The 20,087-nt window shown below is 43.6% G+C and overlaps 1 protein-coding gene across 5 annotated transcripts in view; it reads left to right on the plus strand.

Annotated features, from left to right (window-relative positions):
- The window catches only part of LOC109887992 (E3 ubiquitin-protein ligase NEDD4), a 40,633-nt gene that overhangs the window by 13,900 nt on the left and 6,646 nt on the right, over nt 1–20,087 (plus strand). For 2 of the 5 annotated variants that reach the window (XM_020479251.2, XM_031811574.1), the window contains 9 exons: nt 14,620–14,670; nt 15,143–15,204; nt 15,596–15,692; nt 16,269–16,432; nt 16,585–16,708; nt 17,277–17,435; nt 17,908–18,075; nt 18,372–18,491; nt 18,975–19,178. In XM_020479251.2, the coding sequence (XP_020334840.1) occupies nt 14,620–14,670; nt 15,143–15,204; nt 15,596–15,692; nt 16,269–16,432; nt 16,585–16,708; nt 17,277–17,435; nt 17,908–18,075; nt 18,372–18,491; nt 18,975–19,178 (1,149 nt within the window). Of the gene's footprint in view, nt 1–27; nt 1,929–14,619; nt 14,671–15,142; nt 15,205–15,595; nt 15,693–16,268; nt 16,433–16,584; nt 16,709–17,276; nt 17,436–17,907; nt 18,076–18,371; nt 18,492–18,974; nt 19,179–20,087 lie in introns of those variants that run through there. The other 3 variants (XM_020479240.2, XM_020479247.2, XM_031811582.1) reach the window with 3 other exon arrangements.

Here is a 20,087-nt window from a genome sequence, read left to right on the forward strand (position 1 = left end):
AGGAGAAACATTAGAAGCATAGCTGCTGCTGGGAGCCAGTAGCGCCAGCGTCTTGAGTGAGTGGCCTGAAACAGAAATGAACAGTTCTCCATGCTGAAGAGACTCCTGTGTTGTTTCTAGTGAGGTGACCAGGAGTGGGGCTTTTGGATGAGGCAGGGGGGTGTCGGACACGGTCTGTCTATATTTCAGAAGGCACAGTTGCGACAAGGCTGAGGTTTGGCTGGAATGGGACTTCTGCCCTTTAAAGCCTTGGTGCAGCTCTGTGACTGGGTTGAGTTCAGCTCCTTAAAGAGGCGGACCACTGGGGTTACTTCAGTCTGAGGGGCTTGTGCGTTTGGGTCGTGGCTCCACAGAAGAGCACCTGACCTCCCCTGACTGCTAGCCTTAAAGAACAGCCCTGAGAGGAATGTTGGTTGTCACCAGAGCTATTTTGGCTATGTGCAGCCGCTAATGATTGTAATCACAGAGCAGAACGGGACTCGGAGAAGTTGCCTTGCCGCTGTTAGTTTTTTCTCCCCAGCAGGTCTCTTGCCTTGCCATGCTCACTACTGGCTACCAGGGATTAGAGCGTTAGACGAATGGCACGCCGGCTCCGCTTGCACTTTGCGTTGAGGAGAAGCAACACGGATCCTCTGTCAGAGAGCCTGAGCAGCCATGGTGAGGAGAGCGGTCTCTGTGTGTCAACCCGCAGCCCCGCAGAGAGCCTAGCACACAGCTCTGTCCACATGAAGGTGATTCCAGGGCAGCTAGCCTTGGCTTTGCCTCCCCTGTCACCAGAGTACGGTAATTTACAGCGCTACTCATCCGTATTTATACCCAAGGTGAACACCGGCAGCGGCAGCAAGAAGAGTACTCTGCAGATCTCCCTGCAGCCCCGTGGCAAGCTGAATGGAGAGCTGGAGAACAGCACTGAGGGCGGGGAGCCAGGGGTCTGCGAGGTGGGAGCGGGCAGTGGCTCAGATGGGGGCTCCTGTAGAAACAGCACGGCCAGTGACGCAGGCTACTGCAGCAGCAGCAGCATCTTTGAGCCAGAGCTCCCAGATCAGCGTAGGGCAGCCCAGGAGAGGAGTCTGCCCCGTAGGAAAGCCAGGGTCCCCCTGAGACGCTGCTCCTCCCTGGTTATATTTCCACGGAGCCCCTGTAATACACCACCAGCCTCCCCGGTCAGCCCTGTGGCTCTTCCCGCCCTGCCTCCAGTGAGGGGCTCCTACCAGACTTCTCACCAGCTCCAGTTGTCCCCCAGTGAGCCCCTGCAGGAGGACGAGACGGGTACCTCGAAAGCGTCCATCGCCACGGTGATGAACGGCCTGCGACTCTCTAAGAGCAGCTTTCCGTCAGTGGAGTTCCGAGACGCCAGGCCCATGGTGCATTTTAACGTTCCACTTCCGGATAAACCTAAAGACAAAATGGAGGAGTGTGAGAAGACTGACCGCTCTGAAAATTTAGACCGACACTCCAGTGTGCTACTGCACTTTGCCCACCAGCGACTAATGTCTGGGAAGGCATCTACAAACAGAACAACATTCAATGTTGAATGTCCTGAATCTCTAACCCAGGCCCCTCAGTTGGAGGGTGAATGTGGCCCTCGCCACATTAAGCTGTATCGCAGCACCTCGGCTTGCTTGCTCCCCTCAGCTAAACTTTCAGAGAGGAGCCAAAGTGCCCGTCGCGCAGACAATGGAAATGGACAGGAAATGCCTAAGGAAAACCATTGTCATCACACCTTACAAAGGAGCTTTTCTCTGGAAGTCCCCTACCATAATACTGGTATTACATGTCACCTTTCCAACCAAAAACTAGCTAACTCTCCACATGTGCACATCCATGTGTCCCACGGCTCTGGGGCAAGGGTCTCTAGCCCTGTCATTGACGTAAACACTATCCACAAAAGGGATCACATACAAAAGAGCCCTGCAAGAAAGACCACGGTGAGTTTTTTTCCTTCACTGGGTGGGGTAGGATAGGAGCTTAGCAAGGCTGAGAATAGAGAGAAATTAGGCCTATGCTTTGGAAAAATGTAGTAGAACGGGTGGTCCATTTATTGGACCACCCGTTCTAATAAGGAATAATTCCAATAAGGAATTGATATTTTCAGCTGTGTAGTGTCATAGTGTATTGGCTCATTCTGGTTGGTCTATTTGTACCGTTCACTTCTAACCTCAATAAATAGAGATAGTGAACACCACAAAGTGGGGTATTTATGTTGTACTTGTTATGTCCATCACCCATAAGATGGCTTATCTGAAATGCTCCGTTTCCATTTTAAATATATTGTTCTGTTTAGTAAAGCACTAAACCTACTCTCTAAGAGAGATGGCTGAGAGTTTGTGTGTAACTTTCAGTGATGTCCATTTGATAATGCTACCTCTCTTAATTTCTGATGCCATATCTAGTCTGTACCCTACATGTTGCTCTGTTTACTCAACATTTGGGCTCCCTGCGAGCAAGCAGAAGCTACGTTCAGTAACTGAGAAGACAGCGTCAGCTAAGTCATGCGGTTAACAAGCCCAATGTGGACAAAAATTCAAAGGTATTCAGTTGTATAACAGTAAACCATTAACATACTTGAACCCAGCATAATGCTAAAGGAGAAAGAAAAGAAAGCCTCCCTCATGCAATACTTGTCTGCGGCGGCCTTGTGAGCATTTGTGTACACACGTGCTTTGGTTAAGAGGGGTTTTCCGTTTTTATTATTCTATTAACGCTTTGAGTAATCAGTTTAAGTATTTACCCCTGGCTAAATTTAGTTGTGAGAAAATCAGCCCCCCCCTCGCTATAAATAAAGCTCCTCTGAAATATTCCCTGACTCCAGATAGTCTGTCCCGCTGTTGCACTGGCCAGCCCTATGAATTCAAATTGAACAACGTGATACTAGAGAAGCGCTCAGTTATGCCAGCCATCCGCAGGCCTGGGGATCATGTTATGTAGGTAGTGGGTGTTTGGCGACGGAGCCTTTTACAGTAAAAGGATGGTGTGTTCCCTTCCTCGCGGGTCCTCCTGCTAGACCGTGTTTGTAAAGCATCATGTGTCAGTCCTCCCCCTCTTTATCACTCATGCTCCATCTCCCTCTTTGCATTTAGCAGCTTGTCAAGTAAGACCTGCACCAGCAATTAACCAGAGCTGTAACCTTTTATAACAGCTGAACTCTTATATAATCTCATTTAGGACATGAGATCCCCTCCTCTCCATACCTCTTGCTTAAGCCCAGCAGGTCATAAGCATCGGTGCTCCTGTTTTTATGATTTATTTTAGTCCAGTGATAGCCTCTTAGAGAAGCTCCTCTGGAAACATAATCTGAATAACAGTTGCAAAACATGTTTATTTCATTTATTCCACAGGACACTTTTGTTGAAATTTTTGACTGGTATATTAACTTTAATTAGCTCCAATCAGTGCTGTTGCCTGGCAATAGCTTGTGCCATTTAAAGAGGACTGACTGATGCCATATGTTCCTGTATTTTGACTCTGTCTCAAAGTAGGAGTTATCTCTGATGTAGGGGAAACTAGATACTCAAAATGCTGGTGTATGTGGAGCGTGAAGAGAAGGAAGACAAAAGCGTGCTGCCAGAATTGTGCCAGTGTGGTTTAGCCACGCGGCGAGAGCTTTGTTGTTGGAATCCGAGGCGAGCCCTCATGGCCTCCACTGTGGCTACATCTCCTCCCCCCTTCCCCCCCCCCCCGTTATTTTACCAGGTAAGTTGACTGAGAACATGTTCTCATTTGCAGCAATGACCTGGGGAATAGTTACAGGGGAAAGGAGGGGGATGAATGAGCCAATTGTAAACTGGGGATTATTAGGTGACCGTGATGGTTTGAGGGCCAGATTGGGAAGTTAGCCAGGACACCGGGGTTAACACCCCTACTCTTATGATAAGTGCCATGGGATCTTTAATGACCTCAGAGTCAGGACACCCGTTTAACATCCCATCTGAAAGACGGCACCCTACACAGGGCAGTGTCCCCAATCACTGCCCTAGGGCATTGGGATATATTTTTTAGACCAGAGGAAAGAGTGCCTCTTACTGACCCTCCAACACCACTTCCAGCAGCATCTGGTCTCCCATCCAGGGACTGACCAGTACCAACCCTGTTTAGCTTCAGAAGCAAGCCAGCAGTGGTATGCAGGGTGGTATGCTGGGTGGTATTACTTTGTCTCTCTCGTTCTGTCTTTCCCACTCTTCTTCCCTCTGCCTCTGTCCCTTGCCCATCTCTCGTGAGCTGACCATATGCCTTTTGGACATTGACAAGTCTAAGCACCATCTTGATCTTAGCCCTGATACCTCACTGAGCCTGATAAGTGACCATTTCTTCTGGTCAGTCGATACACCTTAATCACTATTTGGCGGTTTAAAGAGTAGCAGCCCCAGAATCACAAATCAGAATCAGCTCAGTGTTGTGGCCAAACAGAGGATAAACAAGACACCAAGCACAAGAATGAAGGAAAGGAGAATGAGATGAATGACAGTCTCATAATGTAAACATTGAATCTCCCTAATCATGACGATCAGTCCCCAGGCAGTGAATTTCAACAGAGTTCAAAGTTCATGCTCGTTATATCCATCCCATCTGAGTGTTGTCCTGGATGATGTAAGAATGACCTGCTTTTCCTTTCAAGGTCATGTGTACAGATACTGTACAGTAGCATAGCTGTTGGCAAACAACACTGTTTTCCAGGACCAAGCTGGTTAGCTACAGTAATTGGACTCTACCGAAAATGAATAGCAGGTGACCGCATGCGTTGTTCCCTCTAATTTTTGCGGCACTGAGCAAATTTCAGGTCCGATTAGCACAAACTTCAACGTTATGAAAATTCTCTGCAACCTCCGTTTTTAAAACTGAGGTTGAACCCCCTTTAATTGACTGTTTTAACAGTGACCAGATAGGCTACTGTGACTATTTGATCATAATCTAGGCCTACCATGAAAAAAACTATGGAGAAAATGCATCAGAGAACCGCTGTTTCCATATTCAAATGTTATATCATTCAGCCTACAGAAGGCCTACATTCCATGAGACTTTTGAAAAAAACATGCAGGGCTTGACATTAACCTGTTTATCCACTTGTCCTTCAGATTAGGTGGTGATTGAACATTTTTGTTTGATGCAAGAAACCACTTTACAAAATAAAATGTATTATTATTCCCATACCATTATTACAGAGAATCAGACACATTATGCTACACTCTGCCTATTGGTTACTTCGCTTATTCAAGCCAAGGTCTACTGCAGCTCTGATTGGTTAGTCTGTGTAGAGTGCAGGCCTGAGTCGTGCCTGTCAATGCAATAGAAATCCTATGTGCTCTGCCAACAAAATCTCTTGCATAGTTAGTTTTGCATACTAATTATTTTTGTTTCGTTATGTTGCATTGAAAATGGCTATTGCATTGATTCAATCACAATTCCCACAGTAAAGGGAAATGTTGATATTGTTAAATAATGGGAAGAACTCTAGAAAGTTGAGTAAAGTTCAATATCGCACTTCTCTGCGCAGGCTGATATTTCTTCTGCTTGGCAGTTCTGACCGCATGTACGTTTTTGTGTTCTTTTTTTGATGCATCAGAGCACCAGAACAGATTTTTTTTCTAAATTGCCTTCGTAAACCTTGTGACCTTGATAGTGATCTATCAAAATGGTGTAATTTGTTCCCCTGAACTCTTACCTTTTTTTTATCTGGCCTGTGATCTTATTGAGATCTGAGGCAAATGTGTATAAGACCTCTTGTCTTGATGGATTTAGCTTCAGTAGAGCGAATAAATACAAAGTGAGTAGAGCGTATGGAAACAGTTTTTAAGATGAGAAAGGATTATGTGATTCGTCTTGTTTTCCATGTTGAGAGGCTCACTTAATGTCCATGGATACGTGTATGGACGTTTGAGCAGTACAGTATGCCTGGCTGACCCAGTTTTTCTGCAAGCTGTGGTTTTGGAAGCTGCTACAGGAAGGGGCTTTGTTTTGTGGCAGAGTGGCTGCAGAGCAGGTGCATCCAGACCAGAGGACCCCACATGTAGACCCAGCTTTGTCCCTCTCTGAGGTGGTTTGTTGGCAGGCAGACTCTCTCCATGGAGCAGAAAATTGTCCTCTTCTCCTGCACAGACCATTAACTAACTCCTTGCAGTTGAAACACTTGGCCAAGGCTGTCCTTTCCCTTACATTACCACCACAACTGAGGCTTAAAAACAGAGGCTAATTGCAAAGCATTCTTCGACTTATAATTATTTTTTATACATACCGGTAAGTGGATGTTTTATCTGATAAACCTCATCAAAATAAATCACTCTGGCCTTTCTCTACCCTATAATGGGAAAGGTCTGTTCAGTATGAGCTGCACTTATTCAGAATTCTACACAGCTTTTTCATTGTTTTCTATTTTCATTATTGAACTTATCTTTTTTTAAATGACATTCTTTATGACAACATAATATATCCACCACACCGGGGCTCCAGAGACCGAGAGAGAGAATTCCTCTACTTTGTGGTTTGACCTTAATTTTCAACATATGAGGTGTTTTCCTGAGAGAACCAGGGCATGGAAGAAGAGGAAGATTATGAGTAATATAGTCTAGTACTTTCACATTTTGGATGGACTGTTTACTGCTCTGTTTGTGTAGAGGCCTTCCATACATTTGGTTTTGAAAACCAGTTCAGACATTGAGTCAGACAAGAAATATACATTTAGAAACACTATACCTTTTTGAAGTGGACTAAATCATTGTTTATTCATTCGATCATTTAAAAAAACAAGCACACACAACTTGAAAAAGCCATACACAGTATGAAATAATAAAACAAAAACAGAAAAGAACATCTATCATCATTCCAGTTACATCATAAATGTTATTCATATAGGCACAGAAGACATCAAACATATTTTTACTTTATTTTTAAAGCTGCCCAGAGAGGATGTTGTTTTTATGGGCAGAGGCAACTCATTCCATTCTGAGACTCCAGTATACAAGAAAGTACCTTTCCCAGCATTACTCCTGAACCTGTATAAGCACATATCAGCAATACCTGATCTGGTGCTGTGATTGTGTACATACCTAACACGAGGAAAGTCATCACTTAGATATCTGGGCGCATGACCATAAATACTCCTGTAAACCAAACCTAGTCTAATCTGGGACACCCTAGCCTCAACAGGCAACCAATTTAGTTCCTGAAAGCAGCTCCTGCCTATGTGAGTACGTGGACTCACCTTCAATACTACCCTGATCAGCTTATTCTGGGCTATCTGGAGCTTCCCCTTCATAAGTTTAGATAAGCCCCCAAACCAGGAAGTACTAGCAGTCAAAATGGCATTGAATAAGGGCAGTAGCTAGCACTTTCATGGAGTCCTTATCAAGCAGCTTGGACTTTCTAGCCAAAAACATAGTCCTGGCATTAACCTTCCCTAGCACTTTATTGGCCATGCTCACACCTCCCAAGCTTCCATCAAGGATACATCCCAAGTAGCTAACAGAGGTTTTAGTAGTCAGCACCTCACCCCCTAACTCAACTCTGATTTCAGATGACCTACACAATTTAGGTCTGGATCCAAAAATAATTGCTTCAGTTTTCCCCAAGTGCAGAGAGAGCTTATTACCTCCAAGCCGTTTGTTAATGTTAGAAAGCTCTGTGCTAAGTATGCTCTCCAACACAGTTTTACTTTTGTGAGACACAAGAAGTGTAGAGTCATCCGCATAAAGAAAAAGACTGCAAAAACAAGCATGCTTCATATCATTAATATACAATAAAAACCGCAGAGGCCCAAGCACGCTCCCCTGCGGAACGCCACAAATCATTGGTTTTGCCTGAGACAGTGAACCATTAACCTCTACTACTTGCTCCCTTCCTGATAAATAGGACTTTACCCAGCCTAGAGGAATACTGCTTAACCCCAGTACCTCCAGTTTGGAGATTAGGAGACAGTAGTTAACTGTATCAAAGGCCTTCTCTAGGTCAAGCAGTACCATTCCACACAGATTTCCCTCATCAATCTCTTTCCTGATGAAGTCAGTCAAGTAAAGTAGACATGAATCAGTGGAGTATGTTTTTCTAAAACCTGACTGAAAATCATACATTAGACCCTGTTTGTTAACATATTCATACATTTGCTCATGTACAACTCTCCATGATCTTTGATGTTACGGGAGATAGATACAGGCCTATAATTCCCAGGGTCAGATTTGATCCCCTTCTTATACAGAGGTATAACTTTAGCTTGTTTCATGTCCTTGGAAAAGGTACCTTGTTCATGAGAGAGATTAACGATATGCGTAGTACAAGGGCCAATTTGCTCAGCAGAATCTATAAGAAACCGTGCAGGAATATTATCCAGGTCTGTGGCTTTGGAGTATTTAAGCTCTTCCAGCATACTGACTTTTGGCTGTTTCTACCTTTGCAAAATAAAGAGTTTGGCTGAACCCCTAACTCTACATAATACTTCTTGACTTGGTTGCTTCCATACAAGCCAGAACTGGTGGGCAGCTTTCTAACCAGCTTGCTGCCAACAGAAGTAAAACATCAAAGTTGAATTCATTGTCAACCTCTGCTTTTTCATATACCATCTCCCACTTGATGTTCAGTCCAATACAGTTTTAGTTTGTTTTTGGTAGTACTACTACAGTATAGTTACTTAAATGATTTTCAAAGCTTTTTAGGGTAATTTGTGTTCTCAATTATTTTCTCAGCAAAGTAACCCCTCTTAGCTTTATCCATCCTGCTCTGTGCTTCATTTCTGTGATGTTTATATAGGACAAAATCATGCTGCTCTTGAGTTCTTACATTTTTTAAAGTCCTTATTCCTTGCTAGGATAGATTCTAGAATTTCATGATTAAACCAAGGGCTAGATCTCTGCTTTACCCTGACCCGTCTAATGGGAACCATCACATTCACCACATCAAGGAATCTACATTTAAAGACTTCCCAGGCACTGTCTACCCCTACACTATCTTGCACAGGTGACCAGTCAATTTTACCCACTTCCTCCCTAAACTTTTCAACACAGTATTTTTTGAGTCCTCTGATTCTAACGGTGTTGTGACACTTAAATAATATATCTTTAAAAAGCCTCCTTGTGCAAAATGTAATAAAATGATCACTGATTCCATATCCTATTACTCTACTCTGCAATATTTTAGATTTATCAGACACCAATATTAAGTCAATCATACTTTGCACTGTTTCACATATCCCGGTGGGATCTTTTATCATTTGGGTCAGAGCAAGTAATCAACAAAAATGCATAAATACATTGTGGGTTGGGCTATATAAATAATTACAATTTAGCATGAATACTGGAGTGAAAGATGTGCAGATGATTATGTGCAAGCAGAGATACTGGGGTGCAAAAGAGCAAGAGGATAAATAATATGGGGTTGAGGTAGTTGGGTGTGCTATTTACAGATTGGTGTGTACAGGTACAGTGATCGGTAAGCTGCACTGACAGCTGATGTTTAAAGTTAGAGAGGGGATTCCAGTCATTGGCAGCAGAGACCTGGAAGGCAGCCAAAGGAAGTGTTGGCTTTGGGGATGACCAGTGGAATATTCCTGCTGGAGTGCGTGCTACGGGTGGGTGTTGCTATGGTGACCACTGAGCTGAGAAGGCGGGGCTTACCCTAGCAAAGACTTATAGATGACCTGGAGCCAGTGGGTTTGGCGACGAATATGTAGTGAGGACAAGCCAATGAGAGCATACAGGTCGCAGTGGTGGGTAGTATATGGGGCTTTGGTGACAAAACAGATGGCACTGTGATAGACTATATCCAGTTTGCTGAGTAGTTTTGGAGGCTGTTTTGTAAATGACATCGCCGAAGTCAAGGATCAGTAGGATAGTCAGTTTTACAAGGGTATGTTTGGCAGCATGAGTGAAGGAGGCTTTGTTTGTTGTTGTCCACATATTCTAAGTCAGAACCGTCCAGAGTAGTGATGCTTGTCAGACTGGCGGGTGCAGGCAACAATTGCCTGCACCCGCAACAATTGCCTGGTTGAAGAGCGTGAATTTAGTTTTACTAGCATTTAAAAGCAGTTGGAGGCCATTGATGGAGTGTTTTATGGCATTGAAGCTCGTTTGGAGGTTTGTTAAAACCTCTTGAAGCTAGGGGGCACTATTTTTATTTTTGGAAAAATAACGTTCCCAAAGTAAACGGCCTATTTCTCAGGACCAGATGCTAGAATATGCATATAATTGACAGCTTAGGATAGAAAAGTTTCCAAAACTGTCAAAATATTGTCTGTGAGTATAACAGAACTGATATTTCAGGCGAAAGCCTAAGAAAAATCCAATCAGGAAGTGACTCATATTTTGAAACTGTTGTGTTCCAATGCATCCCTATTGGCCATTGAAAGGGTTATCAACCAGATTCCTTTTTCTACGTATTCCCTAAGGTGTCTACAGCCTTTAGACGTAGTTTCACGCCTTTATGTTGAAGAATGAGCGTAACGGACCACATTGCGTAAGTGGCCAGCTGAGTGCTCTGAGTGATTCTTGCACTAAAAGAAAGAGGTAGCCATTTTTCCTCTCGGTCCTACTAAAAAGCCAATTGTCCCGGTTGATATATTATCGAATAGATATTGGAAAAACACCTTGAGGGTTGATTATAAAAAACTTTGCCATGTTTCTGTCGATATTATGGATATAATTTGAGTTATTTTCGGCGTTGTCGTGACCGCTATTTCCGGTGGATTTCTCAACATAACGTGACAAACAAACGGAGGTATTTTGGGTATAAAAATAATCTTTATGGAACAAAAGGAACATTTGCTGTCTAACCGGGAGTCTCGTCAGTGAAAACATCCGAAGATCATCAAAGGTAAATGGTTCATTTGATTGCTTTTCTGATTTTCGTGACCAAGCTTCCTGCTGCTAGCTGGACATAATGCTATGCTAGGCTATCGATAAACTTACACAAACGCTTGTCTTGCTTTGGCTGTAAAGCATAATTTCAAAATCTGAGATACGACAGGGTGATTAACAAAAGGCTAAGCTGTGTTTCGCTATATTTCACTTGTGATTTCATGAATATGAATATTTTCTAGTAATATTATTTGGCCTTGTAGGTTCCATAATAATTTGTGTGAGATTGAGGGCATCTAGCTTAGATTGTAAGACAGCTGGGGTGTTAAGCATATCCCGGTTTAGGTCACCTAACAGTATGAACTCTGAAGATCGATGGGGGCAATCAATTCATATATGGTCTCCAAGGCACAGCTGGGGGCTGAATGGGGTCTATAACAAGCAGCAACGGTGAGAGACTTGTTTCTGGAACGGTGGATTTTTAAAAGTAGAACCTTGAATTGTTTGGGCACAGACCTAGATTGTATGACAGAACTCTGCAGGCTCTGACCTCCTCCCTATAGGCTGTCTCGTTGTTGTTGTTGGTGATCAGGCCTACCAATGTGTCGTCGGCAAACTTAATGATGGTGTTGGATTCGTGCCTGGCCGTGCAGTCATGAGTGAACAGTGAGTACAGGAGGGGACTGGGCACTCACCCCTGAGGGGCCCCTGTGTTGAGGATCAGTGTGGCAAATGTGTTTTTACCTACCATTACCACCTGGGGGCGGCCCGTCAGGAAATCCATGATCCAGTTGCAAATTAGGTATGGTAAAATTGGGTCTAGGGTTTCTGGGATAATGGTGTTGATGTGTGCCATGACCAGCCTTTCAAAGCACTTTATGACTTCAGACATGAGTGCTACGCATCGGTAGTCATTTAGGCAGGTTACCTTAGTGTTCTTGGGCACGGGCACTATGGTGGTCTTCTTAAAGCATGTTGGTCTTACAGCCTTCTGGAACAGCTGGTGCTTTCATGTGTCAATGTTATTTGCCTCGAAGCGAGCGTAGAAGTAGTTTAGCTCATCTGGTAGGCTTGTCACTGTGTAGATTTCAACTGTGCTTCCCTTTTGTAGTCTGTAATGGTTTGCCAGCCCTGCCACATCCGATGAGCGCCAGAGCCAGTGTAGTATGATTCGATCTTAGTCCTGTATTGACGCTTTGTCTGTTTGATGGTTCGTCGGTGGGCATAGCAGGATTTCTTATAAGCTTCCAGGTTAGAGTCCCGCTCCTTGAAAGTGGCAGCTCTAGCCTTTAGCTCAGTGTGGATGTTGCCTGTAATCCATGGCTTCTGGTTGGGGTATGTACGTACGGTCACTGTGGGGACAACGTCATCGATGCACTTACTGATGAAGCCAGTGACTGATGTGGAATACCATCAGAGGAATCCCGGAACATATTCCAGTCTGTGCTAGCAAAACAGTCCTGTAGCTTAGCATTTGCTTCATCTGACCACTTTTTTTATTGATCTAGTCACTGGTGCTTCCTGCTTTAATTTTGGCTTGTAAGCAGGAATCAGGAGGATAGAATTATGGATTTGCCAAATGGATGGCGAGTAAGAGCTTTGTATGCATCTGTGTGTTTAGTAAAGGTGGTCCAGTTTTTTTAATTTATAAAAACAAACAAAAAAACGTTTTTTTTTTCCTCTGGTTGCACATTTAACATGCTGAAATAAATTTTGTAAAACTGATTCCAGTTTCCCTGCATTCAAGTCATCGATTTTATTCTCCAAAGATTGCACATTTGCTAGCAGAATGGAAGGAAGTGGGGGTTTATTCGATCGCCTACGAATTCTCAGAAGGCAGCCTGCCCTCTGGCCCCTTTTTCTCTGCCTCATCTTCACACAAATCACAGGGATCTGGGCCTGTTCCCGAGAAAGCAGTATGTAGTCCCCGTCGGGCTCGTCAGACTCGTTAAAGGGGGAAAAACGATTCTCCCAGTCTGTGGTGAGTAATCGCAGTCCTGATGTTCAGAAGTTATTTTCGGTCATAAGAGACGGTAGCAGCAACATTATGTACAAAATAAGTTACAAGCAACACAAATAAAAAAACACAATCTGTTGGGGACACGTAAAACATCTGCCTTCTTCTCTGGGACCATTTTACTCAGTTAATGCCCATAATTTTGGAATGAGATGTTCCACGAGCAGGTGTCCACATACGTTTGGTCTGTAGTGCAGTTAAAGCCTTTTTGGGATTGGGTTGATAGATAGATTTACATGGAAATTAAGTTTATTTCCACCAGAAACCATTCTTGCTCCCATACACCTCTGACTTGATCAATCACACACTCCACTCTTGGTAATTTTGATATGGCTGGTTTGACAGTTCTTTGAGTGATGTTAGTAAGCATGTGATTAATCCCTTAATGAGTCCCCTCTGTGATGTTCCTGAGAGAATGTCACGAGATCAGAGTAGCAAATTCTCAGGCTGTACATTGTGTCCCTCAACCTGGACTCTCCAAAGCCTGCTTGTCTTGGCTTCACTGCCACGGAAAGGCATGGGGAAGGAATGAGAGGAGGAGGGGAACAGTCTATATCCATTCAATTGAACCGTCTCCATACTATTGCTGGGCAGTTTGATGTGCCGAGGGTGTTTATTTGGTCAGGAAGCCGACCCGCACAACACTGTGTTTTCAGGTGTTGTTGATGTTGGAAGGTGGGTGATGTATGTTGCATAGGAACATGTTACAGTAACTGCGTTATAGCAGTGGTCACATTGGAGCCTGTCTCTAGAGACGTCACTCAGTCAGAATCACCTTTTCTAGAAAGGACACTGCTCCACAACTACATATTAAGACGTCTAATTCTCTAGCTATACTGTGGGCTGATAACCCCTGAATTATTCAATCCACATGTCTAATACAGTGGTTTCAAACCTTGGGGTGGGCTCCCCTGAAATTGAAATGGGGTCCCCTGAGAAAATGGGTGTAAAATGCAACCTTTTAGTGTCAGCCACTTACAATAACCTTTAACACTATTAGAATGCAATTTCATGTAATTATGTGTTTGGACAGCTTGCGGGATGTAAAATTGAGTGAATATGAATACACACCATTAAAGGGATACTTTGTGATTTTGGCAATGAAGCCCTTTACCTTTATTTTTTTAATTGAACCTTTATTTAGCTAGGCAAGTCAGTTAAGAACAAATTCTTATTTACAATGACAGCCTAGGAACAGTGGATTAACTGCCTTGTTCAGGGGCAGAACATCCTTGTCAGCTCGGGGATTCGATCTAGCAGCCAACCAACTCGGTTACTGGCCCAATGCTCCAACCACTAGGCTACCTGCTGCCCCTTTTGTCTCTGTATCCAGTATAAAGGAAGTTAGAGGTAGTTTTGTGAGCCAATGCCAACTAGCGTTAGCGCAATGACTGGAAGTCTTATGGTATATGCTAGCACTGCAGTTACATAGACTTCCAGTCATTGTGCAAACACTAGTTAGCAATTGCACTAACGTTAGTCAGCAACTTCCTTCAAACTGCACGCAGAGACATACAAATGCTATCCATGAATTCATCTGACTCTGAGGAAGCAGATAAAGGGCTTCATTGTCAGAATCCTGATGTTTCGCTTTAACTAGATATAATTTTCTGCATTTTCTAATATCAATAATATTATTAATATTCTGCATTTTCTAATATGTGTGTGTGTGTGTGACTCATACCTTTTGCGCTTGAGCTGTGTGTGTGTGTGTGTGCGAGTCCGCAAACATGCCCGATACATTGTAACCACTCCCTTTTTTGATGGACTCTCATGAATGACTACTGTACATGACTCCCCATTACAATCTCTTATATCCTTCCACAGACACGTGATGACTTTCTGGGGCAGGTGGATGTACCATTACACCAGATACCGGTGAGCCTAGTGCAAGGAAATAGTTTATTTAGCACTTTCATAATGTATGTGGAAACCAATTCTCCTAAATCAACATGTTTCCAATCCCACGTCTAAAGGAGTAGGATAGTCTCTGCTGTTTTGTGTTCCATGTTCTCCTTTAGATATAATTTGTCGGAGATCTGTACACTTTACATAGTTACTTATCTTCACCAATGAACTGTCATAGGTGCTCTCATGTAAACATAAACACCCTCATGTCAGAGTCCTTTCCACAACTTTGTCCATAGTTATGGAATTACAGTCCTCCATGTTTGTTACCTTTGCCTTCCTTTTCATAGCATTTACAGCAGACCTACCTTATGGTTCAACTGTCTATACAGGACTTGTTTACTGATGATATACAGTTACTGCATGCATAGATGTTATACAGCAAATATCTTTATAGAGCATTTCAACTGTTTAAATACTTTTTATTTATTTTTTATTTCAGACAGAAAATCCTAACATTGAAAGGCCATACACATTCAAGGATTTTCTACTTCACCCGAGAAGGTTGGCATTATTTCATGATTATTCAAGCCGCCTATCCTTCCTGGTTTAACATGGATTTACTTTGTGACATTTTCCTTGACATTTTTATCACATTCAGTCTTGGCATTGCATAAATTAATTTGAATTATATCTTGTTTCGTTCCAGTGAGTTTGCCTTTCTTTCCTGAGGTGTATAAATTAAGCTCAAATAGCTACATAAAGTACATATTGATTTTGCCTCGGAGAAAGCTCAATTTCATATTTGAGTCAGTCACAATGATAGATTGTTGGAATGACATTTATTGTGTGTCTGATATTTGATACACCTAAGAGGCTCACATTACTGTTATTTAGAAGGTGCACTGTTTTCCATGTATTTTTTGTTAAGTGTTTAGTTTTTGTTTTGTTGCAGTCACAAATCCAGGGTCAAAGGTCATCTCCGTCTGAAGATGACCTACCTACCCAAAAACAACTCAGAGGATGCTGCAGAACAGACTGAAGACATGGATGTAAGACCGCCACCCACCCAACCAACCTGCCCCCTGTCCTCCTGCCCTCTTTGCCCCCTGACCCCCTGAAATTGAATATTCCCACGCCATCACCCCCCTCCTTTGATTATACAGTGTCTAATCTACGTGCCTTGGCTGTTGCTCAGCCGGTGTGCTTCAGTATATACATGTAACAGCATATTAGTGCTCAGAGCCAGGAGAAAAGACACCAGGCTCGTTTTACCAGTGTCAAGCCAAGATGGCTGATTGCCTGCCATCTCCATCCTGATAGTTATTGATAAAACCAGCCAGTCATCATTCTTGAACATGCTTAATGTAAGCAGTGGCTAGGAACACCATGTCCAAAAGGCCAATCTATATTTGTCTCACCATGGGTCCAGGGCCTTTGAATATGCTGACATCTTCCTTAGAATGATTTGAAGCCAAACTTCAGTAAAGTATGAGTCCCTATGCTTGCCACTGAATTTTCTGAGTAGTGGCCAAGACATTGTTTGACTTGAACAAACATGTAGAGGATTTGGGCAATGTTGACATCTGCATGTGCCATGTTGTGTAACAGTTGTTTTTGTTGTGCAGCCTAGTTGGGAGTTTTTAGAGGGCCAGGACATGTCCGGTCCCAGGCACAACCACCTGCTGCCTGCAATGCCCCCTGGCTGGGAGGAGAGGCAGGACAACCTGGGCAGGACCTACTATGTCAACCACGAAACCAGGACCACACAGTGGCACAGGCCCATAGTACAGTAAGTCTGGGGTTCTCCTGTCATGTCTTTATTCTGACAGCTTGAACTTAATCTAGCGCTATTTTAACACTTTGGTATTATTGGAATACAGTAACACCTGGTTGGTCAAGAGATGAGAAGTTGACTGTGAGTGTGTGTGTTTCCCTATGTAGAGACAGCCGGGTAGAGGCAGAGCAGAGGCAGAACATCCACATGGAGGCGCAGCACGCCTTCACCGCCCGCAGGCAGATCTCCGACCAAGAGGACTCCAACGACAGACAACAAGAGTCAACTGAGGTTATTTTCAAGTCGAAATTCAATCAAAGTATTGAAAAATTCACATTTAAAGTTAAATGTCACTTTAAATTCAAATGTAATTACAGTTATTCTCCTGAATTTGATATTGAATTGGAGATGAGATTCTGTTATATCTTTTTGTGGTCTCTGGTACGATTGTGAAACAACTGTACGTGGTGTGCTGTCCAACTATACGACCTACCTAAGGCCCAGACCTATAAGGACCATATCTTACGACCATGTTTTCTGGTCCTAGCCCCTCTCTATGGAGGCTGTTAACTGAGCAAATTACTAAAAGTCAGGATAGTTCAGAGTGACCCTTAACAAGATCAAGTTCACGATCAGGGTGTTCCTCGAAGACCCCCCCGCCCCCCCCAAAAAAAGATTGCCCTACTGAAATCATATCACATGTCAGTTTTATGTAATAACGTCACTCCGTGGCAGAACAAGCAGGTCAGAACTGTTTTCTTAGTTCACAACCAGATGAGGAGACAATGACTTAACACTATCAATACATCCTTCAGAACAGATGGTAAACTCTTCATGTGTCTTGTTTCTTCTGCTCCAGAGTTGGGAAATCATAACAGAGGATGAGTCCACCTTGTACAACAGCCAGCGCTCCCCCCCTCCACCCCACTCCCCCCTGGAGTTTCACTCCTTCTGTGACGAGCTCAGTCGCCTCCAGGCCTTGGGTGCCACATCCGGCAACCGACGTACCTCCCTCCAGGTGAATAATTTACTGGCCAGCGCTGACCGGGCTCCCGTTACCAATCGGCCGACACCCAAAGCCAGACTGGGGATATGCTTCCTGAACAGGGTCCTTCCACAGCTCTAAGAAGGGACTGAAAACACACTGTGTTATAACAACACAGCTGTAATCAGTCTCTCCAGTATTTCGCTGGGATTTTTTGTGATATTCAAAAAATTATAGATTTTAACATTTTACATTTGAATATGCAATGTTTTTATCTGTGTGGATTGATTGAACCATATTTTGCAGTAAATGGGCACTGCTGATTGGTTGAAATTGCAAGGCCTTGCATAATATTAAAGAAATTTTATGCAATTGCGGTATCCTTGAGGGACTTTAATATTTTAGTATTAGACAGGTATTAGTGCCTGTTTAGAGCTGGAGAATATGTGCCTATTAACACGTGTATGGGTAATGACTGTAGTTTCTGTCGTCTTGCTCTCTTCAGCTGCAGGGCCCTTCCAGTCATTCAAGTCACTCCAGTCGCAGAGGCAGTGCCCAGACTCTGACAGTAGAGGAGCACCCTGTTCATCCTGTGGTCAGTCATTCAAGTCACTCCAGTCGCAGAGGCAGTGCCCAGACTCTGACAGTAGAGGAGCACCCTGTTCATCCTGTGGTGTGTGTTACGTTCCCTGAATCCCCTGTGCCCACACACACACACACACACACCGCAGCACAGGGAAGCACAACACTCCTGTATTACAGCAATATTTGTGGGATAGGGTCATCTGAGCTCAACTTCAGCATGTAAGTGTGGCTTCCATAGTTTTCCCAGATGATGTAAGGACAGTGAGAATGCAGTCATCAGGTTTGAGCATGTAGCTCAGTGATTCAGAGGAAGTTATTGTTCTATTCACTTGAGGTATTGTTGTATGGATTGTTTGATGCCTCTCTCTCTATGTTGTTCAATAGTTGTTAGCAACCTCAGCTGGGCTGCCTCCAGGCTGGGAGGAGAAGCAGGATAGTAAGAGCAGACCCTACTACGTCAATCACAACAGCAGGATAACCACTTGGACACGGCCACTCATCCAGGTAGGCTGCATAACCTCCTTTTGCTCTCACTTTCTCTCAAACCACAGTGCACTAAAGAAGTTTTCAAAGTCATGTGAAAAGACAATCAGGACCCACTTAACTTGTCTAGATACAGTGCCATTGGAAAGTATTCAAACCCCTTGACTTTTTCCACATTTTGTTACGTTACAGTCTTATTCTAAAAATGATTAAATAGTTTTTTTCCCTCATCAATCGACACACAATACCCCATAATGATGAAGTGAAAACAAAGGTATTTTTGTTTTCACTTCATCATTATGGGGTATTGTGTGTCGATTGATGAGGATAATTTTGTATTTAATCAATTTTAGAATACGGCTGTAACGTAACAAAATGTGGAAAAAGTCAAGGGGTCTGAATACTTTCCGAAAGCACTGTAGATAATGTTGATGTAGAATCCAGTTCACCCTCCTATTGAGTATATCAATAGTGTTAATCTTCGTCTCTCCTTCCATGGTTCAGATAACCTCAGACGCAGCAGCCCAGGCTGTTCTGTCTCAGAACGCCACTGTGTACCAGCCCCCCATGCTCTCTCCTGAGGGCTCCCCCCAGCACTCCCCCGGCTCACAGAGGGAGTGTGGCTTCATGCCTGCAGGCTGGGAGGTCCGCAATGCCCCCAACGGAAAACCCTTCTTCATCGACCACAACACTAAGACCACTTCCTGGGTGAGAAAGCAAGCACCTGCATACCACCACTCTTAAAAGGACATGCAGTACCAGGGTTTTTCTTTATTTGTACTATTTTCTACATTGTAGAATAATAATGAAGATGTCAAAACTATGAAATATCACACATGGAATCATGTAGTAACCAAAAAAGTGTTAAACCAATAAAAATATATTTTATATTAGAGATTCTTCAAAGTAGCCACCCTTTGCCTTGATGAGGCACACTCTTAGCATTCTCTCAACCAGCTTCATGAGGAATGCTTTTCCAACAGTCTTGAAGGAGTTAGCGCATATGCTGAGCACTTGTTGACTACTTTTCCTTGACTCTGCGGTCCAACTCATCCCAAACCATCTCAATTGGGTTGAGGTCGGGTGATTGTGGATGCCAGGTCATCTGATGCAGCACTTCATCACTCTCCTTTGTTAAATAACCCTTACACAGTCTGGGGGTGTGTTTTGGGTCATTATCCTGTTGAAAAACAAATGATAATCCCACTAAGCGCAAACCAGATGGGATGGCAAATTGCTGCAGAATGCTGTGGTGGCCATGGTAACCTTGAGTTCTAAATAAATCACTGACAGTGTCACCAGCAAAGCACCATCACACCTCCTCCATGCTTCACGATGGGAACCACACATGCGGAGATCATCCGTTCACCTATTCTGTGTCTCACAAAGACACGGAGGTTGGAAGCAAAAATCGCACATTTGGACTCATCAGACTAAAGGACAGATTTCCACCGGTCTAATGTCCATTGCACGTGTTTCTTGGCCCAAGCAAGTCTCTTCTTCTTATTGGTGTCCTTGAGGAGTGGTTTCTTTGCAGCAATTCAACCATGAAGATCTGATTCACGTAGTCTCCTCTGAACAGTTGATGTTGAGGATGTGTCTGTTACTTGGACTCAT

Source organism: Oncorhynchus kisutch, linkage group LG3, assembly GCF_002021735.2.
Source record: "Oncorhynchus kisutch isolate 150728-3 linkage group LG3, Okis_V2, whole genome shotgun sequence".
NCBI classification, from domain to species: Eukaryota; Metazoa; Chordata; class Actinopteri; order Salmoniformes; family Salmonidae; genus Oncorhynchus; species Oncorhynchus kisutch.